We start from the raw sequence: 25,573 nt of genomic DNA on the forward strand, positions 1-25,573 counted from the left end.
GTGTGTGTGTGTGTGTGTGTGTGTGTGTGTGTGTGTGTGAGTGGAAAACACAGAAATTTTCCAAATTAGAGTATTTTCCAGGGTGCCGTGTGATGCCAATATTTGCATTCTATACAAATGTGCAGTTGACTGTGCTGGCTGTATGCATGCAGTGCGCCCACTTGATTTTTATTCATTCGGTGTGCTCTGCAGACATTTGCAAAAGGACTCGAGCTGGAATCTGAAAGCACTTTATTTTCTCAAATATAAGTGAACGATGGTTTCATGTTACGCAGAGAAGTGGGGCATGTTTTTGGGTAGTTGAACCATTTTAGAAATCTACATTGCAGTGAAGTAGAAGCACAGTCTTAAAGTGAACATGATTTAATCCTCTTTGCTTTAATCTACGCACACTAACTGACATTTTTTTCTTCTCACTATCCCTTTCCACCTTCTCAGAGAGGCTCCAGCTACGGCTCCTTGATAACTGCCCATGGAAAATATCAGCTATTTGCAAAAACGGGCTATTTTAAGGTAAGGCTTAGCGAGTTCTGACATTTTCAACTCCTGCGCACTCCTTTCCCGCCCACACATGTGCACACTCGCAGAGAAAAACTGAAGAGAGGAGAGAGAAAGCGAGAGTGTGGGCGAATTTAGGTAGTTGGTTTTAATGTGAGCTGCAGAATGCGTCAATTTTCTTTCTCTCTCTCTCTCTCTCTCTGCCTTTTTGTGTGTGTGTGTGTGTGTGTGTATCTTTGTTTCTACACTCCCGCCTGCAGTCTGGACAGGGCCATCAACTTGTTGCTGCTGTTAATTTGTCCGTTTCAGATTGAAGAGGTGTGAGAAAATGTGACAAAAAGAGGCTGCTGAATAACGAGATGGCGGGCTGTACTCTTTTTTTAGCTGAATGATGCAGGGTTTTTATATAAATGCTGATGTCAGGATACAGATCGAGCATCTTGTTTATAATTAGGGTTATTGATATGCCTCTTGAAAGTCAGTACAGATCAAGGGTGATAAAATCTGTCACCAGAAACAGCCAATAATTGCTGGACAAAGAGAACCTTTCTATTCAGAATTCTTCAGGTCTTAACTGTGCATTTCATTTGAATAAAAGTTAAAACTCCCACACAAACTGCTGGTCTTGCTTCGTAGTTGCTACAGCAGTATTTTTCTCCAGTCTGTCACATCTGTGGCTCTGAGGATCATCACATTGGAAACAACAGACGCAAGTCTTCCTCTGCAGCACAGCTGCAATCGACCACACATGTACCTGTAGGCTACACTGCAGTTCTCTCTCTCTGTGCTTAATACTGATTCCTTTTAATTTCATGTTTTTTGTGTTGTTTTGTTTGTGCATCCATATATATATATTTTTTTTTCTCATATGATGAAAGCTGGTGTGTAAATCTGGCTTCACCGCTCATCTTGTGTTGCACACAGGGGAACCTGGTGGCCATCAAGCACGTCAACAAGAAGAGGATAGAGCTGACAAGACAAGTTTTAATGGAGCTCAAGCATGTAAGTGTCCCAAAACGTATTCCTTTGAAGGAGATGCTTTATTATTGCATGTCAAAGGGAATTACAGAAAGTGCAGCATGTGACTCTCAATTGTTGATTTTATATTTTAAAAAAAAAGAGACAAAAATGGAGAAGCCATCTGTGTGTCTGTTCTCTAATTATTGAGCACAGACTGCAAAGGCAATAATTAATAAACTGCAAAGAGAAAGGGGGATGCTTTCATGGGTTTTTAATTCCTTAATGAATAAAGTTTAAAATGCTTTTAATCACTCAGTAAGCATGGCAGTAACTGGATTGGCTTGGGGCAACACTTCTGACCTACTAAGCCTGTGTTGTACAAGTGCGACAGGATTACTACTGTTCACAATCTGTATCGCTCTGTTTTCTTTCTAAAAAAGTGACTTTTAATTGACTCGCACAATTTTATATTTCCCGGACTGGTTCTTTTTTCCCCATCTCATTTTATTTGTTTTCCAGCAAATATAAAATATGGAGAAAAAAAAATCTAAAAATATGTTATATTATTATTAGTACAACCCATCTGGCCCAGTTTTACTTGTAAGTAACATCAGAATCTAGAGGGATGTTTCATTTGCCTTCTTTTATGTGGAGGGATCAATATTCTTTGCACTCAACTTAGTGTATGCATTCTTCATAAAAGGCTTATAAATGAAGGAACTTTATCACTCCGAGGAAGAAACTGAGAATCATTGCTGTACTTTTAAGGTTTTTGCTTTCATAGCTTTCTGAAAATAAAATAAAATAAAATAATTTAATACATTCAAAGATTCAAATGTTCTAACTTGGTATTTATAAGTAAAACAGTAAACGATAAGATGGGCGTGTTGCTGCCAGACAGTGGACCCAGATGCAGGATTCGGCAGATGGAATTAAACAAAAATAAAAACAATAACAAAGCAGGACGTGGACAAACTGACTGCAGACAACAGACTGATGGAAGCTCACACACCATGAGGAATATGCAGACAATGTACACACAGGAGGAGATGAGGGCAGACTGGACACACCTGGGAACACAGCTGAACAGGGTCTAACTATTGAGATATTGGAGGCAAAACTGAACATAATGCACATGAGACGAGGGACTAAAGTAAATACAAAAAACAGGAAGTAACAATCCATGAAAACAGGACTAAGACACACAAATTCAACATAGACAAAAAAGTAAACAAACATGGAGACGTGATTGAATAAAATGGTATTGAATTGAACTAATTTAACTACTGAACTAATTGAGTTCGATGTAACAAGCCACGTTCTGAGTAAGGTTAGTTTTTCTCTGACGTTATGATGTATAAAATTCAGGTGCAATATAAAAGCAATGAAATTTACTTCCTTTTGATTTCTTCACCGCTGTCTTTTAGCTTTCTTGGTTCAAGCTGAACTAAACAGCAAGGGAGTGAGCGAGCTTAGAGTTGCTAAGTAAAGGAAAGGAATGCACTGGATTGGGTATTGATGGGGTAGGCCTGACCTAAAGCACATCCCGCTTTATCCTTCTGTTTCACTCTAGCATCGACTGTAAATTATAAAAATGAGCTTCATTATATTCATATATATTCATACTGACCCCAAAAGCTCATAAGGAAGGTGTTTACAAAGGTCATAGATCAAATGAAAAGTACGGTCTTTTCCTATTGACTTCTGTACAACTGGACTTCTTTTGAAAACAGAGAAGTCGCTCCCTGCTGGCTGACCACTAGACGAAATGCATTGCCTTCACTTTTCAGACTCTACCTCGATCCTTTATACACAGTCTGCGAGTGAAACAGATTCTCGTCACTCTTGAGTTTGTGTTCTTTCTTTAAAAGGGGAAAGCAAAGTTGTATTTTGAGGTAAAATGCATCTCTGAGTGCTTCCAGTTGCATCTGTTTGAAGAGAGCTTTACACTGAGTGAGACCTTGGAGGACAGAAAAAATACCCTTCATCTCAACTAGTTGTATTCAACAGGTAATTTATTTGCTCACCAAAATGAAGCAACTGTTTAGATGAAAGACCTTCATAATCTCCACCTGCTTTATGAAAGGAGTTTTTTTTAAAGTGGAACAATTTCAGCATGCTAGTTTTGGGTATTTTTCTCTGGCTCTGTAGCTTATCTTGTGAAAGATAGGTTTGTGTTAGTGTTTACAAAGACCCACTGCAGGATGTTACGGCAAAGAGTTCAGATCCTTTAAACATGTATTTGAGTGCAGCTGCTGATGGAAAAGGTCTCCTCGGCTGGGTGATGTTTACGAGTGAACGATAAGGAAGCTGGCTGAAGGGGGGAAAACAGAAAATCTTGCAATTTATGTGGTTTGGTGATGGAAACACTGTGTGGCAAAGGGAAACCCGTAACTCGGAAATTGCACCAGTGGTAATGAAAAGTTGTGGAGAAAACTTGTGGCCATTTTTTCTCTTTTCTCCAGCTCGGATTCTTTTGGTGCTTTTGGGCCTTTTTTCTGTTGCTGTCCTCAGAGGAGAGGAGAGTTCAGGCTTCCTTGACGCCTCTGTGGCCTCTCGGTCAGTCGGCAGGCACATGGGGGAGTGAGGCTTCTGTCTGAGCTGGCAGCTTCTCAGACGCCCCGGGGGCCTGATCGACTGTCAAACCTCAGCTCGTATAAAAGCCGACCAGATGGGGGGAAGAGACAGGCCTGCCAGTGGAAACTTAACCACTTGTCTTCCAGCGCTCTCTCCTCCCCCCTCGCTTGTGTGCAGCGGGGGAAATTATATAGGCCAAAGGGTAGCCTAACATCCCCCGAGCCGTGAAACATGAGCAACTAACACCCTGGTTTTGGTGTGAGAGCTTCTGTCACTCACTGAGGATGAATTTTCAAAGTTTTGCACCAGCTGCAGAAAGATACGCTGTCTTTGTTAGCACTAGTAGCCGTTTGTGTTTCTAGAAAAGAAAATTACTGTTTTCTTCTTCCTTTTTATTTCCACTTCGCACATTCTCATAAAATGAAACGTTCCCGCTTAATCGCCACCAAAGGTTTCTGTTTTCATTCCTTTTTTCGAACATACAGAGTGATTCATGCTTTGGAAGACGCTTTGTGTCGTTAAAACCAGTGAGTGATTATTTTCCATGTAAAGCAGTTTTACACATTCAGCCTGTTCCAGTGTGATATTCCTGCTCGTACGTCCTCTCAACACCTCAACCTTATGTTATTTTTTTCATCGCCCTGAGCACACTGGCTCATTCATAACCTCCAAGGGCAATTTATGCACACGCACATGTTTCACCTGGGTGCCCCGAGCAGGAATGCGTCTCAACACGTAGGAAAAGACACGGTGCCAGCTAGCCCACTGCAAATAGATTATTTTGATGAACTGCTGGCAGCGTTATTCTCAAAACTTTGTACATAAACGAGCCGTCAGTCCTCCCTCCTCCGTCCTCTGTTTCCATGGGGTTCGGGAATGTGATGTTGGAAAGAGTTGCACTCACAGTTGCTGTGTGTTTGTGTGTGGTTATTTTCAGATGAGAGACGTTCAGTTCAACCATCTGACTCGCTTCATCGGGGCCTGCATTGACCCTCCTAACGTCTGCATCGTAACGGAGTACTGTCCCCGAGGGAGCCTGCAGGTAACCATTTTCAACCCCTCTAAAGCTGAAGAGGGTCACAACAGGCTATTTTAACCTTCAAATTACATAATAATTACAACCTCAGATGAACAACACATGGCATATTACACTGTTATTATTTATTTCACAAAAACTAAGCCAAAATGAAGATAAGTATACAAAAAAATCATCAGTAGACTTTACGATTCATTAGCTTGTGGAACCACCTCTACCACCAGTAACTTGAAGTAATCTGTTCACATGTTGGACAGAGTAGACAGATGGTTCAAAAGAGGAGTAAAAGAGGCCATTTATGTCCACTGTGAGCGACCATCTTTGAACAGGTGGCTTATGACACCAACTGTCAGCCATCTATAATCCAGTTTTGAGATCCCTTCCCAGACGCCTTAACGCCTGCTCACATCCTGGGCCATCTGACCTCAGGAAATCACTGGGGCTAGGTTTCACCCGAAACCTTGGCTGATTGTGACCTACACCCGTTTTCACACCTTGGCTCATGTGATTAGGTAGAGGATCATCAGGGGTCCTTTTGTCCCTCTCAGTGGGTTACTCCCACTAGGTTTATATCTGGGAATCTCCACCATTTGACCTTAGAACTGAAGAAACTTCTCAGATGAGAGGTGAAATGTCTTCAAGCAACTTAAAGAAGTCCAGACGCTTTTCTTTCCAAGCTCCTTAGACTTTACTATTCAGAGCTCATGGCTGCAAGACAAGCCCAAATCATCACTGCTTATCTGTCCAACATTCATTGTTCAAGAAGTCTTGTAGTTTGTTCAGATGCACCTTTGCAAGCCTAAACTGTGCCATGTTCTCTTTAGAGCAAAGGGGCTTTCTCCTGGAAACCCTTCCAAACAAGTCATGCTTATTTAGTCTTGTTCTAACTGTACTGTCATGAACGTTAACATTTAACATACTGAGGCCTCTAGATTTCACTCTTTGCAGTTTCTCTGGACACTGCACGGTCTGTCCTTGGGTTGAATTTGCTGGGATGTCCATTCCCGGGAAGACTGGCAGCTGTCTTGAATATTTTCCACTTGTGAATAATCTTTCCTACTGTAGTATGATGGACTTCAAATTGTTTGGAAATCGCCTTATAACCCTTCGTAGAATGCAACTGCTTCTCTAAAGCTGCTGCTGTCTTTCCTCTCTTGGTGTGTTAGCACACACCTGAATGCTCCAGACCAGGCCCTCATGTGTTACACAGAGCTTTCCACCACTATCACGAAGACCAGTCTGCTTTTTTACAGATGCTGATGATCAGTTAATCACATACATTTGATTAAAAGCATCTGGCTGCATCTTATCCTCTTAATTCCTATGAAAGCAGTTTAGTTCTGTGTTGTTGTTCATTTAAGGTTGTCTTGCGTCCTAGTACGCAAATCCCTAGAATCAAAAGACAGTGTAATTTATTTGTGTACTCGATTTGCCTAATTAACATAATTTTCATAATGTATATTTCAGTAATCTAAATGCAGCATTTTGAATTTTTCTGCACTAAACATTTGGCACATCTGTATAAGGCTTAACTAAAAATAGTCTTTTGAAAATTGTGAAATTTTGTGAACTTTGAAAGCTAATTTAAATAAAATATAAACACAAAGTATCATCATTTTTGTATTTGTTTGTTTGGTAAATTTTTAATTGATGAGGCATTGTTATTGTGAATTTGGATGTCCACAACACTGTGAGTCAACTGTTTTCAAAAAGCTCTTTATTGTAATACCTGTACTGATTTTTCGTAAATCTTGCCTCTAACATATCCCGCCCATACTAGAATAATTCAAAAACAGAAACCTAATACTAAAACTAATAAAAACTAAACTGAAACATGAAACTCACTCATGAAATTAATTGGAACTAAACTGAATTAAAAACAAAAAGTCAAAATGAGATTAAAAAAAATACAAAACTAATTACCAGCTAATTACAAAACTGTAATAACTCTGCTTTTTTGTGATAATAATAGCCCTAACTCACAGCCTACACTTGAAAAACATGTGTCATTTGTGTTTTTACAGCTTTAGTAAAATGGTCAGAAGGTGAAATGGACAAACAACAGCTGAGACAGCAAATATCTGGTGTGTGTGTGCAGAGGTCCGCTCCACACACCCTTTGAATCAGGTTGTGTTGCCAGATTGCACTGACAGATAGACAGAAGCTGTATTTAGCGTGTGGCTCGTGTGTCCAGACTGCAGTTTATAGACAATCTGCGTTTGCAGATGCAAACCCAGCGGGCCCTCATGTGTTACACAGAGCTTTCCACCACTATCACGAAGACACCAAAGAAGGAAATGTCTTCTGGAATAGTGATGTTCATCCCTGCAGTAGGGTTCAAGAGACCTGGATAATCATGTGCCAAGGAGCACTGAAAGCTGTCAGCTGATATTTTACAGACTAAACAATTCATCCCATACAATTTAACAAGCAATGATAAAAATAACTGAACAGACGACCAGGACCTAAAAGTGTTTTCTAAAAGTTGATCGCCACAAAGATGAAAACCTTCTGAGATTTTTTATTTTTGTTTTTTTCACATGACAACAGACAGACAGACAATGAGGACTTAAACAACAAATCTAACAAAAGCCAGCTGGTGGATTTTTGTGTTGAAGTACTGTTAGATTAAGCTTTATTCCTGGCAGTGTTTGTGTCTGTTGAGCTCTGCAAGACCAACTTAAATCACCTTATTTAGTCTGCAGCAAGATTACAATACTTATCAAGCTAACCATTAAAAGTCCACACATTCTTTTGTCCTTCAATATTTGCGATTTGTCTTTTTTTGTTCCAGTAAGGAATACATGACGCTTTAAACAAACTTGATCTTGGCCCGAGATGCTGGCACGCCAGAAGCTTCCTTAAAACGGACGAGCTGGGAAATGACTTTTATCAGTCACACTTTAAAGAAAGTCGTCTGCGTAAAAGGCAGATATCTGTGACTGATGTGATACTGCTGGATGCTGAAACAGAGGCCAGGGAAGACAAACTGTCAGCTCTGGAATTGTTTCTGCATTTAGTCTTTAAATAAACTTTAAGAGCATCTTGGCTGCTGATTATGGACGACCAGATTTCAGTAAATATCAGTAAAAAACAAGAAAAAAGAAATTAGTGTTCCATGAAGTCATGGCAATAATAACTAAATGCGATAAATAATGAAATGCTACTTTCGGCTGCTACTTTGTCACAAGGCGCTGACACAGAGTAGCTCCACATGTTTTGAATTTTGGCAGAGTTTCACACCGGATGCCCTTCCTGATCCAACCCCAGAGGGATTGGAGTCTTTGTCTGGAATCGAACCAGTTCAGTTGAATTCAGTTTTATTAATATAACGCCAAATCCCAGTTAACTCAAGGCACTTTATGTTGCAAGGTAAAGACCCTGCAGTGATACAGAGAAAGCAGAGAAAACCCCAACAATCAGACATTTTCCTATGATTAAGTTTTTTGGTGACAGTGGGAAGGAAAAACTCCCTTTTAAGAGGAAGAAACAGAACCAGGCTTGGGGAGGGGTTGCCATCTGGTGCAACTGGTTGGGGGGGGTGAGACAAAGAAACCAAGACCTTTGGCTTACCATGTGATTGTGTGAACCACTGTACTATGGAACCATTACATATAATAAATACATAAAAAATATAGCAATAAATAAATGTGACAAATAAGTAGACAATATGTAGAAAATTAGGGTAATTAATACAGATAAATACAAAACAGTAAAAAAATAATGAATAAAATAAGATGATTAAAGTAAATAATTAAAAATAAAAAATAATTAACAGATGGATGGGTTTGGGTAAAATGCAAATGAAAAGTAGATAAATAAATTCATCTCTCATAAATGAGAATAGGGATGAATACTTTTTTTTTTTTTAAATTCACAGTTTACACTCTTAAAGTAAAGCTAAAGGGTGACACGTAAATGTTGATGTGTCTTTTTATTCAAAAAAGAAAAAAAAAACATGAAATAAACATGCCCTGTACAGTTAAAAATAAACATGAGATATTCAAAATGAAAATAAAATGGATTAATCAAAAAGCAAACACGGCAATGAATGAATAAAAATATCAATTTTTTATTTTATAAATATATAATTATTTTTGAATTTTACTTTTGGTGCATTCAGGGTCTGTTTTATTGGAACTTTTATTGACTTTATGCTTTAAAGATGAAGCGTACACAGATTAAGGATTAATCAGGACATATATATATATATATATATATATATATATATATATATACACACACACACACACTGGGGCGTGATTAGGGATAAGACACAGATGCATGTAATCACAGGTGAAAACAATCAGACAACTAACCAACCAGAACACACCTACTAAGGCAGGAAAACTCGCACTTAACATGATACAGAGACAGGAATACTATACGGTGAATTAAAACAGGAGCTAAAAACTCAGCAATATCATAATAGTCACTAAAACAATAATAAAATCAAAACCAGATTTAAAAAGCTCAAAAAATCCTAAAAGTCTAGAACCATAACTCAAACTTGGACTAGCTTTGGTTTACCTGTAATCTAATTTAGGCACAGATTAATTAATAACAACAATGGCAAATGAATCTTAACTCATAACAAACACATGAGTGTTTCCAGACATACTTTAGCAACAATGATAGAAAAAGAAATGTCTTTGTGGAGCATTTTGTACTTTTGTCTGAAAATTATAGATTTGCATGCTTGATTGGTAGGTTCTCACCTCAAGACAGACAGAAGATTATATATAAGGCATTTCTTATGTCTGCAAAGGTTTTTGAGTTGTTCTTCCTTTTTATTCTTTCTTTATTTTAAGGACATTTTAGAGAATGAGAGCATCAACCTGGACTGGATGTTCCGCTACTCTCTGATCAATGACATCGTGAAGGTACGTCGCTGTCAGACTGGGTCAACAGGCATTGATTTAAAAAGTCACACATGTTTTTGAAAGATTGTCCCTTTTTCTTAGTGTTGAAAAAAGAGGCTTTGTGCACTTTGGAGATGCACACAGAAAATGTCAGGGTTACCATGGTTTCTCATGGGCAGTTTCTCAGAGTCTAGACGGAGAGAGGGAGAGAGAAATGTGCAGAAAAATGTATTTTTGGCACAGTGCACGAAACTGGAGTAAATATTTCCATCCTATAATGTAAAGCAGGAGAGAAACTGTGCAGAAGTTTTCCTTCCAGCTTAATCAAAACTAATCATGGACATGATTTAGAGGACTCCTTTTTAATCTGTCCCAACAAAGAGGCTTTTTGTCAGCGCGATACCGAACGACTTGCATGACGAAGCCCTTCGGCTAAATTGCTCGACGCAGATAGCATCGTTTTGCAGGAGAAGAGGCGCTGGTGAAGCTCTGAGGCATGATTGACTCACCGTTTCCACAAAGTATTGAACATGAGTACTTCAGTATCCACCGTGCCTTTCTGTTTAACAGTAATTTCACAGAAATAACCCCCACGAAAGCGCCTGTCCTTGAGAAATGTTCTCCTCAGCATATGATTGTCTGTCAGATCATATTATTTCCACATGTCTGAACATAAGATTTACTGTAAACATGGGGAAAGTAGCAGAAACAGACAGAAAACACCCTGTAATGCTTTACTTGCACTTCTCTGCACCAGGGTATGAACTATCTGCACAACAGCTACTTTGGCTGCCATGGAAATCTGAAGTCATCTAATTGCGTAGTGGACAGTCGATTCGTTTTGAAAATAACAGATTTCGGCTTGGTCAGCTTCCGCACGTCCAGTGAAAATGACGACTCGCACTCACTCTATGCAAGTAAGTTAATGCAGCAATGATTATCCAGTCACATTGTTAAGAAGAAGAACATCAACTTTCTGCTAAAAGTTTGGGTTGTTCTGTTGTTATCTAGAGAAGCTCTGGACGGCTCCTGAGCTGCTCATATACGACCGCCATCCTCCTCAGGGGACTCAGAAGGGTGATGTGTACAGTTTTGGCATAATACTGCAGGAAATAGCTCTGAGGAATGGACCTTTCTATGTGGAGGGCATGGACCTCAGCCCCAAAGGTAAACACAACAGTTTTTTTTAATGGGCCTTAAACAGGTCAGCTGACCCCTGCAGAAACAAATGTCCAGTAAACTAAAACATTTGTTCTTGTAGTTTAATTCAGCTCATTTTCTTTGAGAAAGATTAAAAAATAAAAATAAAATACATTTGAAATGTCTTTGAAAGGTCAGAGCACCCTTTCGTGCAGCCATGTACACAAAGAACATGTGCTGACCAGATGTCAAGGCAGAAAAAAACCCACAATGTGATGTTAAATCAGTCCAAGATATGAAAAAAATAGTCAACTGTAAATGAAGATGCGATCCAGAGATCGTGCAGAAGTGGAAACTGAAGGCAACGGTCATGTGTGTTATGTCTCGAAGCAGCTTTAGCTGTGATACATCTTCCTTAAGTCAACAGTATGCAACGGCTTGATTTTCAGAGTTTACTTTATTATTATTGTGTCATTATTAAAATAATATGCCCAACCCTTACAGGGTAGCACCACTAACAGATAACCAGAGCCAGAGCCACAAGTATAACCAAATAAAGCATAATAAACAGTAAAATGTATGAAGAAACACAGTGCTACATCCAAAAGCCCATCTGTTCAATATTAATTATCGCAGCGCAGATATTGTGCTCTAATATCGTTAATTGTGATTGTCGGTGTTTTTTCAGCCAAAAGGTGTTTTAGCGTCACGGTTCTAACAGATCTTTGTGCCAGACTTGGCTGGTTTAGAAGCACCTGCTTCTGAAAGCTGCCATCATCAACACAGAGACCAGAGAGAGAGGATTTGGTTAACTGGGTCGCAAACAGTGTCCAAAGATCCCTGAAACATCCCTGTTTGTCAGTGGTCTGAATGTCTGCTGTATTCAGAATGTCTCTGAATCACTTTTTAGATTTCTTAGCCACGATGTAAAACATCACAGCTTAGTGATACGGATAGAAGTCAAAGCCTATGATGCTTAAAATATAATTCCATGCAACTTTTCACTATCACCGATGGACCAGTGGGTTACTTCAATCATTTTGAACTGCATGTGTAAAATCACCACTTAAATCAGTTTAAAAAATCTGGTGACTTTGTCTCAACATAAGGGTGGAAACACTTCTTCATATCACAGCTTCATTAATGTGCACTTGAAAACAAGACAACATTACTGACTGCATTGCTCTCAACATGTTGCAATCAATAGGGAATGAGTGCAACTCGTCTGCGAGGTGACTCTTTGCAGCAAGGGACTCAACTCAACTGGTTGTGTTCTGTTTACTTAAATGCAAGGTTGCCAAAACTCTATGTAATTTTGCAGTTCAGTTGTAAGCCTGCAGCAACTTTGTAATGATAACAATAATAATAATAAATTTTATTTAAAAGCGCTTTTCAAGACACCCAAGGACACTTAACAATAGAATAAAACATATTATAGAAAAATGACAAAATGAAGAACAATAAAAACAAAAAAGCAGAAAATAAATAAACAAACAATAGGTTCACAATGAATATGCAGCATTGGGTTTTGAGTTGGGATTTAAACTGGGGGAGAGAACCAATGTTTCTTATGTCCGGGGGTAGAGAGTTCCACAGCTGCTTTGCTTTTTGGTCATGCTGTGGTCACCAACCACTGTTTTCCAAACATTAAGCTGCGTAAACACTGGAAGTGAATCGCAGAGACACGAGGCCAAAGAAGGTGAAATAATATTTGATGATTTTGAGCGACTACAAGGAAAATAATTGCTGTCAATGTGAAGTGGGTGAGACTGAATGACCGGTGAGTCATGAATGCCCATCATTGACATCCGGCCTGGTAGTAAATACATTAGAGGGTTACCTAGGCAACCAGAACCTGGATTGTCCTCAAGCGAAAGGCCGTCAGCTTCAAAGCGATGCGTGACGAGTGACTCGCTTCCAGTGTGGACACAACCTTCATGTCACATAATTCTAAGATAGATTTGATGAGTGATGAAGATGTCTCCTCTTTAAGTATGTCTCTGTAAACTTTGCGGGTAACGTGTTTCCGCCATAGGTCTCAATAAAATCCTAAACTTGTGTCACATGACTTAATGCTACTCCAATCAGGATGGAGGAAAACACATATTTTTTTTTAGAAAAAAGGTGACCCTACTTTTTAGCAGCAGCAAAGTAAAAGAAAAAAAGGAAAAAAACTCAGACTACTGACCGTGTGAAAACTTTCATACACTTGTGTGAAAATTATATATTTGTGTGCTTGATTGGAAGGTTGAGCTCCAAGACAGGCAGAAAATTATATATTTAGATGACACCATTTCAGACTGATCTTAAATCTTCATTATTATGGTTTGAAGTGAACTACTCACACGTGACCCTTTGGCTTTTCCTGCACACATACTGCATATTGTGGTTTGACCAGTTTCCCTGGTTTCCCTCTTTTGCCTGCACCTCCGCTGCTTCTGCATTAGTGACATCAGGAACAACTTCTAGAGCTACTCCAGATCAACTTTTGCGCATCCAAAGTGGATGCGTGAAACTCTCCTGGAGTGCTTCATCTGTGCGATGGCTTTCATTAACCTTTTATTCACAGTCACGCTCTACACTGATCGTACAAGTGGCTCACGCTCATCTGTAACAGGCTGTGAGCAGTGAAAGCCAGCACCTGCTCTCTAGTGTTCAGATGTGTTGGAGCCAGTTGTGAAATTGTGATTTTGTGGTTTTAAAATAACAGTGGAGTCTTCAAATTACTCTTATGGCTCTTTCGTGATGATAATACTAACAGAAAAGAGCGGATGTGGAAGAATCGTTTGGGGAAGGATGTCTCTTACAGACTTTTTTTAATGACATGATTAATGAATAAAAGAGGGAAAAAATATCAGCAACTATAAAGAGTCAACCAGCACTGCTGAATAAATTAATGCTATACAACAGAAATAGCACATTAGCATAAGGATAACACAATAAAAGAAGCGGTGTACTAAAAATATTAATAGAAATGTACTCTGTTTTAGCTCACTAAGTATAGCATCCTGTCTTCATGGGAATATTTTCCATTTGCCACAATAGTGAATGCTCATATTAAACATGAACAAAGTTTTTAAAGCCTTACCTTTACTCCTGTTTTCAGAACTTTTTCATATCCCTGTGAGCCAAAAGACTTTAACCTCCAAGCATTCGCTTTCTAACACTCTTTTCCCTACTTATGGCTCTGTATCATGTCATAGGGAGAGGATATTGTGAGTAGTGAAGCCATCCTCAGCAAAGGTGTTCAAACCTGATGTTTGTGAGGGGCAGCCAACCAGAGACAAAGGATGGCTTAAAGGGAAAGCAGCTAAGGGCGTGCACTCTGACCTAGCGTAAACATAAATAAAGTTTGAATGATGTGAAGCTACTCTAGCAGGGTCCAAGAATGAAGATTCTAGAACTGGAAAGGAGGAAAATGAGTCCTTCTCATTTTCTCCTCCGGATAAATCTGAAACATTATGAGAGTAGCATCAAGTTCAGTTAAAACTGTTATCAATATACAGTGCATTGAGCTTTAAGTAGAGTTTACATGTGGCGGAAAAAATATTACCAACACTATGAAATATACACCTTTGAACACAAAGTCATCAGTCAGGGTGTTTTTGTGGTGTGAAGCTAGCGAGGCAGTTTAGTTTAGCTTTTACAAAGTAATAAATTATTTTTTGGACAGTGCGCTGTTTTGATAAATGATGTTTCTTTGCACTGCGACCAAAGCTGAGCGTTGTTTCCAAAGATCTAGCTGCTTTATTTATTTATTAATTTCATTAATAAATAAAGAGCACAGTGTTGGGGTCCACACAGTCCCCAGTTACCAGACTGGCAGTGTGACCAATTATTTTATTAAAAGAACATGAGAGGACCCTCCTGGGTGAGCAGCAGTGAAATGAAGTAATGTCTTTTTTGTCATGAATTCCTTCTCAATCATTTAATCATTTGAGTATATCCTATCATTGCTAACTGATGTCCTCAAAGTGACATCACATCACTTGTTGTTGTAAGCATTAATAACACATTTCTGAGATGACCTATAGACTTTCACAAGATTAGGAAGTAAGATAAATTTGAGAAATACTTCAGAGAAACTGGAAAGAGGAAGAAATATCCTGGGTCTGCCCAAAGATAACAATATCCAACACACCAGTTATGTCTCAGAGAACAGATGATGACAACCCACGTTTCTCAGAAGAGTCTACTTCTCATTATTGATGATGACTTAGATCTTACAACTTATAAAAACATTTAATACCGATTACCAAATTTGGACTCAGGGATTTTTCTGCTGATATTGTAATAAGACCTTGAGAAAAGCATATTAAATTTCACTTGCTGCCAAAAAATGCTGCACTTTATGCTCCTTGTTGAGATGGTGTACAGTGCTATGAAAAAGTGTTTGCCTCGTTCCTGATTTCTTAGTTTCTTGGGTAATGTTGCCACCCCACTGGGTGGGCGACATGAAGGCATACGTTTATGTATGCGATAAGTCAAGAATGAGGTGACATAGGAGCTTCAAACTGACACCATAGGTGTATCTACTTCGATGAGTTTGAATCTCAGTGACTTTGACCTCAAGTAAGTACATTTTCTGAAAATCTTGTGAATGTGATAACTTGACAACAAGGCAATGTAAGATTTTGAAATTGAGACTATTGGTGTGTCTACCAGGAGGCTGAGGGGTAGCACTGGGAGCCACCAGTAATATTTGTATGTTTCTTACATTTAAATGTTTAAGATAAAACAAACAAAATTAGACAAAGATAACCCGAGTAAATACAAAATGCAGTTTTTAAAAGATGATTTTCTTTAACAAGGGAAACATTTTTCCACTTAACTGACAACTGGTTGGTCCACCACTTGCAGCAAGAACTCCAGTCAACCGTTTGTGATAACTGACAGTCAGTCTTTCAAATTCCTGTGGAGGAATTTCGTCCCTCTCTTCTTTGCCGAATTGTTTTTATTCAGCCACACTTGGAGGTTATCTACCTTGTTTAAAGTCATGCCAAAGCATCTCAATCTGATTTAAGTCCAGACTTTGATTAGGCCACTCCGAAACCTTTATTTCTTTTTGAGCCATTCAGCAGTGGATTTGCAGCTGCGTTTCAGATCATTGTCCTGCTGCATATCCGAAGTGCTTCTGTCTCTGGCCATCAGTGCAGGGCATGAACTAATGGCTGGACATTCATCTTCAGGATTCTGTGGTAGAGAGCAGATTTCATGGTTCCATCAATTACAGCAAGTCATCCTGAAGCAACAAAGCAGCCCCAGACCGTCACACCACCACAGTCATGTCTGACACTTGGTATGATGTTCTTTGTATGAAATGCTGTGTTAGTTTCTGCATCTCCCATGGATGTGACTTTTGCCCAGTTACTTTTTTATCATTGAATAATGAACTCAGACCTTAACTGAGGCAAGTGAGGTCTGCAGTTCTTACGATGTTGTTCTGGGTTCTTTAGTGACCTACTGGATGAGTCATCAGTGGCCTCTTGTAGTAATCCTGTAGTAATTTTAGTAGGCTTCTCTTGGGAAAGTTCACCACTGTTCCCAAAGAAACTGCTTTGTAACCCTGTCCAGACTGATAGATGTCATTTTGTTTCTCATCTCATCTGTTTTCTTGGATTGTGGGATGATGTGTTGCTTTTTGAGATCTTTTACTCTACTTCACTTTGTCAGTCAGGTTCTATTCAACTGATTTCTTGATTCAGCGGGTGTGGCTGAAATTGAACTCAGCTCTCTAAAAAATGTGGTTAATCACAGTTAATTGATGATCATGTGAATGTGACTAATATGCAAAAAACTATAAAATCAGGAGGCAAATATTTGTCACTGTATCTGTCTCTGTTGGTTTTCAGCTGTTCAATTGTGTCCTGACTATTATAATAACCTGCTGAGTTTCACACTTTGTCTTCTCGTCTCCAGAAATTGTTCAGAAGGTGAGGAACGGTCAGAAGCCATACTTTCGGCCAACCACAGACAATAGATACCATTCAGAGGAGCTGACCATCCTGATGGAGGGCTGCTGGGCCGAGGACCCTGCAGAGAGGCCGGACTTCAGCCACATCAAGATCTACATGGCGAAACTCAACAAGTGAGTCCCACCCTATGGCAGTCTGTTCACACCTATTTCACAGCCAGCTCAATTGCAGATACATGCCTTTGCATATTTGAAGCAGCTAGGTGTGATCTAGATGTCTACTAACCTTTTTCTTTTAAGCCAAATGTAATGTGGCAGGAGTTAGGACACAAAGGCACAGGGTAGAAAAACTAAACAAGGATCCAAAACCAGGGGGATAAGAAGTATGAGGAACTGAAGAGTGAAACACAGAGTGCACACAGGAGTGACTGAGGACGAGACACAGGTAGAAGAAAAAAAACAAAAACAGGTAAAGCCAACAGGACAGAACGGAATAAAAAATAAGGCAAAACAAGACACAGGAAAAAAAGACAAACAAAAATTTAAAATAAAACATGAGAAAAATCGTCTAATTAACAAGTAAAAATCACTAATGTACAAGCAATAAAATACCAAATTTATGAGAAAAGAATGGAGAGAAAAAATACATTTCCAAGAAAAAAGTTAAAAAGAAAACAAAAGGCAAATTTACAGCAAATAAAATGGTTAATTTATGAGGGAAAAATAGCAGAATTACAGCGAGAAGGGCAAATTAACAAGAAAAAAAACCCTCGAATGAAGAAAAAATAGTCAAATGTATGCTTCTGTAAGTTTCTGAAAACAAAAACTGTCAAATTTTTGCAAAAAATTTTCTCTGAATTTTTATTAATTTTCTTTTTTCAACAACTCCAGAACTATGACAAGCAGAATAACAAAAACACAATAATAATAATTAAAAAAACCTATTTCAATCAGACTGTAAAACTGTGGATAAATGTGAATTTAAGTCTTTTTAGCTGTTTTCATTTTCAAGGATATTAATGTCTGACCAGATACAGCATAAAAACAATGCTTGCAGGGTCAGTTCATCCCCAGTGCAGAAAAACTCAAAAGTCAGATATTTGAGTGAACAAAGCCAAAGCTGTCTGCATTGCTTCATACTACAAGGGGAAAATGAGAAAATATTTTTCAGTAATTGGGAAAACTGACCTTTCACAGCATAATAAAATTACACCGAAACAGTAGGAGCTGGAAGCCCTCTTCACAAATTCAACCTTTTCTACACGTCAGTCCTGTTTATCGGAGTCAGTATAATTGGACAAATTGAATGTGACGCTGGTCGTGTCTTCCCTGGCTATCAGCGTCTTCCCTGCCAAGCCCAACAAGTGAGCTTCGTGCTGAGAGTCCCTGCCAGGAGAACTGATAGGTTTAAGGGATTCAAAAAGGCAAACAGGACAAAGAGTCATGTTCTGGAAATAGCTGAGACAATTTCAGATAAAAAGCTGTTTGTAATTCATGACACACTGCACTCGACAGGAAGTGCTTATGTATCAGTGAGAGTGTGTGTTTGTGTAAGAAAGGGGGAGGGAGTGAATCCATGTTTTTAGTATTGTTTTCGATATTCCAATGAATCATTCTCGTGCTTATTTGGGGTCTGAGTTTCATATCGAAGCAGGAAGTGTATGTTTTCTCCTGAGCAGGGCAGCTCTGTGAGATTATATCAAGTGAAGTGACACTAAAGCGCATCCGATGTCATCAATCCATCACGGCCTGCTTGCACTGAGGTGGTTTCAGCCGAGTGCAATACGTCTAGGATGAAAATCCGCATATTTGACCAAAGAAGCTGCAAAAAAGCAACAATATAAGTGACAAATGAACCTCGTCTGGATTGTGTGGGAGTGATTTGATCAGATTTGTCTGGCAGTGACTGAACGACCCACTAACTGTTCGTAACCGCTCCCTAATTGCACTGAATTCATCATGAGTTATTTTTTTTAGTATTTGAGTGACTGAGTGTGTCCATTTATTCTCGATATATGAATGAATGAAAAGGAGCCAACACCTGTTGTCGCTTAAAATGAGCACAGAGATAAAAAGGAGAAATATGAGAAAGAAGTAGATTTATTTTAATTTTGGGAAAGCGGAAGCAAATATTGGGCCCATTCACCTAAATTTAAAAGCCAGCATATTTTCTAACAGTTTTGCACCTTATTTGGTGTTTTTTGGAAACCTTTGGGAATTTTAAATGGTGTGAAATGACCCTCTTTGGCATTCAGAACTACCTTAATTCTCTATGGCACAGGTGACTCCAACTCCTCGAGGGCCGGTATCCTGCAGGTTTTAGATGTGTCCTTGATCCAACACAGCTGATTTAAATGGATAAATTACCTCCTCAACATGTTTTGAAGTTCTCCAGAGGCCTGGTAATGAACTAATCCTTTGATTCAGGTGTGTTGACCCAGGGTGAGATATAAAACCTGCAGGACATCGGCCCTTGAGGTCTGGAGTTTGACACCCTGCTCTATGGCAATAGATTCAACACCTCCCGTTTCACCACATCCCAAAGATGCACTGTTGGATTAAGATCTTGTGACTGTGCAAGCCATTAAAGCACAGGAATGAGAAAAGAGAAAAGCACCATTTCTCAGGGTGAAACTGCCTTGTTGAGGTCAGAGGTCAATGGCCATCTGCAACAGTATCTCAAATAACCGCTTGTTGCTACCAAAGTTTGCAGAAGAGCATCTATGAACACAGAATGTAGCAGCAGAAGACCACACTGAGTGTCACTCCTGTCAGCTAAGAACTGGAAAGGGGGTTGGTTGTGGTGTAATTGTTTAAAGATTTTTTTCCTGGCACACTTTGGGTCCTTGCTGTGAGGTGACACCACCAAACACACGGTACTCAAATGAAAATGTGGCTTGTTTAATTACATGAAACCATAAAACACTGTAGATAGAAAAACAATATTTGGGATTTGGGAGTTTTTGCACACACCGTTTACCTTCAAGAATTCACTGAATCAAATGTAAGCTTGTTCACACTGATGAATGATGTAGCCTGCCTGAGTGCAGCTAATCGGGTAAAACTAGTCATTCATAATTTCCCCCCGATTTGTTATTCAATTTTTTTAACTTGGTTATAGTGTTTTCCAACTCTTTCTGTGTGTGGCAAATGGTTAACAGAAACAAGCTTAACACGATATTTCAGTTGAATTATAGAATTAAAAATAAAAAGAAATAGGAATGGCTGGTATAAAAAAATAAAGTTACAGATGTTAGTGTCAACTTAGGCCTAACAGGCTGCTGGGCATATTAATATTTCACTAAGTCAAAAAATGTGAACAAAGCAACACTGTGAGGATAATATTTCATACAGTAAGAAAGTGTGCTGTGTTAAAGGAGTAAAAAAATCAGGATTCAGCAGATTAAACACAGCTCCTGCATGACTGCAGAGCTGTCAGGGGGTTGTAATGTTTTGCCTGCCAACTGCACTCGATCTTCCCGTCCTGTAACTTGTGGCATAAAGATCAAAGCACAGGTCATGGTTCATTACTCTGAGAGGCAGCTCGTTGCTTTCTGCAGCTCATGGTGTGTGGTAGCTGGCGTCGCTCCGTGCAGCAGGAAAGAAACTGATTTACAGGCGAGTGCTGATTTTCACCTGTGGCTACCCCTTTGACAGATGTGTACTTAACATAGACTTTACGGTTATTGTTTTTACTTTCTTTAATTCGCTTTGTGATATTGAGTGAAGGTGGGAAGGTTTACTGCTCGATAGGGGGACTGCTGCTCTGTAATCAATAGCCAAAGTAATCATTTTCACAGCCTTTCATTCGCTTTAACAGAGGGCGTCAGTCACAGCATGCAGTGGGCGTGCAGTTGAATTCTCTTTATGGAAAAGAAAAATCATTAAGCTCTCCTTTCCTTTGTCTGGGTTTTTCTTCAACATCAGTAACTGCTGGCAGAGAAAAACTTGGAGAAAACACAAAGGTAGGGCAGTTAATTTTCCAAAACGGACAAAATTGGGACCTAATTGTCTTACAAGCTCAACAGTTTCACCTCTCTATTTCTTCAGTGGAAATATGTGGAACAGTTCTCGATTAGGTATCACTGCAGTCTTGCTCACTTTGCCAAATTTTAAGATAATTTCAAACAGGTTTTTCTATTTCTGGCTTTGTGTGATGTCAGAAAGACGTAGTATCCTTCAAAGGTCCTCCCAGGTACTCTGCAATCACAGAAGCTCCACCTACATGCTGTTAATGAGGGGCATCCAATTAGAAGAAAGTTGATTTAAAGATGACATTAGCTGCACTACTGCCCAGCATAAGATAAATAAGGAGTCGAAGAATAAAAATATAGAGCCATAAATAAGCATGGATTATGGAATGAGTATGGAATCTGTATGCTCTAAAAACAGCTGTTTAGGGTCTGATTCCACAAACTTCTGTATGGCTGTTGTGTGTTTTTCCTCTCAGTTTGACCTTTCCTCCGTTAGCAGTGTAATTCAGCACAGGATGAGCCCGGTGATGTATAGCTTTCCATTTGAAGTGGCCTGGAGTAGAGAGGTCTGTATGACTGATAGCCATAGAAGCACTCAGTGATGCGCTTGACAGCTGAAAGCTAATTCCCTCCTCACGTGTATGACGCCCTTCACCTCTGAGGCTCGTACGCTAATGCACTGTTTGCTGGTTATTTTCATTAGGTAAATATATGTTGTTGACATGACGTGATGGATGAGCTGGTATATTTAGTCTATGTGTGTGTTAGGGGGAGAGCTGAAGGGTGTAGTAAAAAGAGGGGCGTTCAGCAGTAAATTGTTCGTTTTATCCCACTTTTCACTCTGCTGTTCATTGATTCCCGATACCGTGCACGTTGAGTCTCTCGCTGTTTCCCACCAGGTCTGTGTCTTTTGTTGACACTGCTCACACCTGCACAAACCCTAATGTAGCCACACATTTTCAGCCAAAATGTTACTTCCTGAAGAATGTTTAGCCTCTTTGCAAACAAAAAAGCACTCAGAGACAACGTGCTAGAGCCAAGATTGTGCAACTATTGACATTTGTTTTAAGAAAAGAAATGCTTGTTGTATTTAATCTCCATGTGCATTTAAAAAACATGGTGATACCAAACATAAGATCCAGGAAGTTCATGAGACAAAAGGAATCCACAAGGAGCATAAGGACTGAAAAGTAAACATACAGAGCACAAACAGACAAACCAGACCTCAGGAATACGGCGGTTCTGACACTGATGCTGGAGCCGATTGCGCCAGATGCTGAATGGCAAGTTTCAAGCCTCGTTTATGGTTATCACATGCACTGAATCTGTCATCATCACAGCTCTCTCACTATTTATACCAGTGCTTAAGGAGGAGTCACTGCAATCTCCTCCTGAATGACAGGAATAGAAGAAGTAAAACAGGAAGCAAAGTGACTTGACATTTACTTCTGCTTTGAACTTTTATGGTTACGACTCAGCTCAAAAGCTGCAACATAAAGTGGAGATGGATACGAGACTTTTAGAAACATTGCTTCCACTTTAAACCACTCGAGAATCTCAGCTTAAAATGACAGCCTAGAGAGCCCAGAGAGAATAAAGGCGAGAAGTGGCATCTCCACCAAGCCAACCTCAGGCACCCCTTTATCCAATCAGGTGTAGGCAATGGTCAGTTAAGGCTCTGTAACACCCAGAAACTGTATTTGCTGAAAGGCTGGCGCTACACTGGAACAGTTCTGCTGCGATTTGTTTTTGCTGTATATTTGAAAAGGTCACAAAGAAAGGGAAAAGTTTATATATCAAACATGCCAGACCTCTAAATTATTAAAATTTTGGTTTTTACAACAAGAACAGGATATTTAATCAAAAAATCATATAGAAATAGTTGGGGAGGTCATGTGTAGAAAATCTCAAAGGAGGGAACTCAGAGAGGAGAAGGCACAGGCAGTGGATATGGATATTTTGCGGTGGTCTCGAGGGACATTTTGGCCTGGTGTTAGTTTCAGCAGCAGGATCGAGCTGACAAATCTCCAGATCCATGCATCAGGTGTGACTCTTTGACTAGACTGTCTGCTCTTACCACAGCGTCCTTACACTCTCCAGAGACGCACACAGATGGAGCCTGCCTCTCTCTATCTCAGTAAGGCACGTAGTATGTAACTACTTATCTGCACGAAATGGAAGACAATTCCCCAGCGTCACTGGACAGTCAAAGGAAAGGTGGAGGTCTGAAAAAGGGAATTTCAAAAAATGACAAGCAGGAAGCAGACACATCTCTCATCCTTTGTATAAAAGATGCAGGCTAAATGTTTTATCATTACCAGCAAGTTTGTGAGGGAGCACCTGTAGCTGCTGCGCAGAGCTCATCAAGGCTAGACTACCAGATGGCAGATACCTTAATAACTGAGGGCTTTGTTTAAAAAAAAGAAGCTAAGTTACAGCCTTAAATGCATCCATAAACTTTGCACAAATGTGAAATTTCAGTTCCAAGAATGTCGATATAACTCTGATATTTAAAAATAAGATCTATTGTTAATAACACAAAATCAGAATCAGAGAAACATTTTAACATTTCAATGCATTTGCATGTGGATGGAGACTCTGTACATCTGTCTTAACTCTTATTGTCAGTTTCATTCATTTACAAAATAGAGCGGTTCGATCCTGAGATGACACAGGTCCCTTTGGGGTTGAATCAGAAAGGGCATCTGGCATACAAACTCAAATGTGTAGCTACCCGTGCTAACTACTCTGTGTGAATAACGGAGCAGCTGAAAGTCGTGTTCTCCATAAATTAGAGACAAACACAGTTTACTGATAGTGCTTTTAAAATTTTCAATAGAAGACAAGACATTATTAGATGTCTTGTATTAAACGTTGGACCTATAATATCATTAAAGTGAATTATTGTAATCATGTAGAGAAAATCTGAGATAGTGACAGCCTCAAATTACAGGCTTATTTATACATATACACAAATATAGAATATTTATACACAAGTGGAAACAGCCGGGCCAAAATAAGACACGGGTGTAGACAGTTAAAACCATGAAGTGGGGGAGGAAATAAAGTATAAAGTAGAGGAGATGGTTCTTGTTTTATTTTGGTAGTCAGCTAATGCGGTGACAAAAAACCCTTATCGGCTTTCAAAGAAAACAAGGACAGCATTCAAACACAAATCAAAGGCAAAGGAAGAATAAAACTCATCAGTATCAAAGACAAGCCCATAATAATCCAGCCTCAAAATAAAGAAATCAGGACCCAAACACAGGGAAACTAAGACCAACCCATTACAAACCTATAAAACAAACAAACCCAGTGGTTCTCGGTCAGGAAAAAATAGAGAAAATGAGTTTTCTAATGCTGTAATGATATTCCACCAACTCTGTTTCCACTAATGATATAAAATAAAAAATAAATGAAAAAAGATTAAAGACAAACATGTGGTGTATGGGGCACGGGCACTTTATGGAGCTTCAGAATTAGTGCATGCCAGAAAAAGTTAAGTGGCCTGTGATGGAGTCCAGGAATGATTGTGAAGACAAAGGCAGGAAGTTAAGGTGCAGGTGATACAAAAAGAAAAGCTTCTACCAAACTAAGAAGGGAGCACTAAAATCAAAACAGGAACTAAAACTTGATAATGTCACAAGAACTCAGGATCTTGGGGTTTCCATGTGATCGAGCACTACTTGCCAGAAAAGACTACACCATCAAATGTAAATGACTGCAGATGGAAACAGACGTCTTCTTACTAAGGTGAAATTTAATTTTGCTCCCTGCTCGTGCCAAACGTTTGATATATTCATTTAAAAAAAAAAAATTAAAAACCTTGTACCAAACTGAATTGTCCCTTCTCTTCTCAGCTTCCAGCATTACTGTTAGTTTTGGATGAATGGTGGGAAAAATATGGATGTTTGTGATGCGCGCTGCAGTAAACAGTGGTTGGCCTGTGTGATTGCATTCAGTGCATTGATACTCATCAGTCTTTCATGTCTCCCTCTGATGTTTTGTACTTTAAACTTAAACATGTGGGTGTGTGTAGGATCCTTGACCCAGCAGACACGTGGCAGGATGCCAGACATTGATGCTTTTAGCCGCCATGGTGGTGTGGCTGACTCACCTTCTTGCTCCGTCGGAGTAAATGCGTGTACCAGCATGCTTGTGTGTATGTGTGTGTGCGTAAGCATATGAATGTAAAAATCTCAAGAGAAAAAAAAGAAAAAAAACCCACACATTATACAATACATGATTTTTATAATTATAAAATAAATGTGAAGGGCCATGATTGCAGCGGTAACAAGGAAATGGAGACCTGCCGTTAAACCTTTAGAAGGGAACAACAGCTGTATGTGTGCTGTATGCTGAAAATAACATATAAAATAATGACTGCTGCAGTGCTTTTATTGTGTCTTACCTGTTTAACAGTGGTGGTCATGTTTGAGGAGGGAGAGCTACTCAAATATTCCAAATAAGACCTCTGAATTATAGTTTTTACCTCTGTTGTTTACATTTAGTGCCATTTAATCTGTGAAGTCTCAGCATAAACTGTGTGAAACTGCTAAACATAGTTCAGTAATTCCATCCATCCATCCATCTTCATCCGCTTTATCCGAGG

At 39.3% G+C, this 25,573-nt stretch overlaps 1 protein-coding gene across 1 annotated transcript in view; it reads left to right on the forward strand.

Annotated features, from left to right (window-relative positions):
* The window catches only part of LOC102310518 (atrial natriuretic peptide receptor 2), a 98,428-nt gene that overhangs the window by 54,221 nt on the left and 18,634 nt on the right, over window positions 1-25,573 (forward strand). The window contains exons 9-15 of the mRNA XM_005921720.3: window positions 439-513; window positions 1,423-1,500; window positions 4,973-5,077; window positions 9,883-9,954; window positions 10,691-10,850; window positions 10,945-11,100; window positions 16,993-17,161. Coding sequence (XP_005921782.1) covers window positions 439-513; window positions 1,423-1,500; window positions 4,973-5,077; window positions 9,883-9,954; window positions 10,691-10,850; window positions 10,945-11,100; window positions 16,993-17,161 — 815 coding nt within the window. The remainder of the gene's footprint in view (window positions 1-438; window positions 514-1,422; window positions 1,501-4,972; window positions 5,078-9,882; window positions 9,955-10,690; window positions 10,851-10,944; window positions 11,101-16,992; window positions 17,162-25,573) is intronic.

The sequence above is a fragment of the Haplochromis burtoni genome, unplaced genomic scaffold (genome assembly GCF_018398535.1).
Source record: "Haplochromis burtoni strain Fernald_Lab_line unplaced genomic scaffold, NCSU_Asbu1 Contig_51, whole genome shotgun sequence".
In the NCBI taxonomy this organism is placed as follows: domain Eukaryota; kingdom Metazoa; phylum Chordata; class Actinopteri; order Cichliformes; family Cichlidae; genus Haplochromis; species Haplochromis burtoni.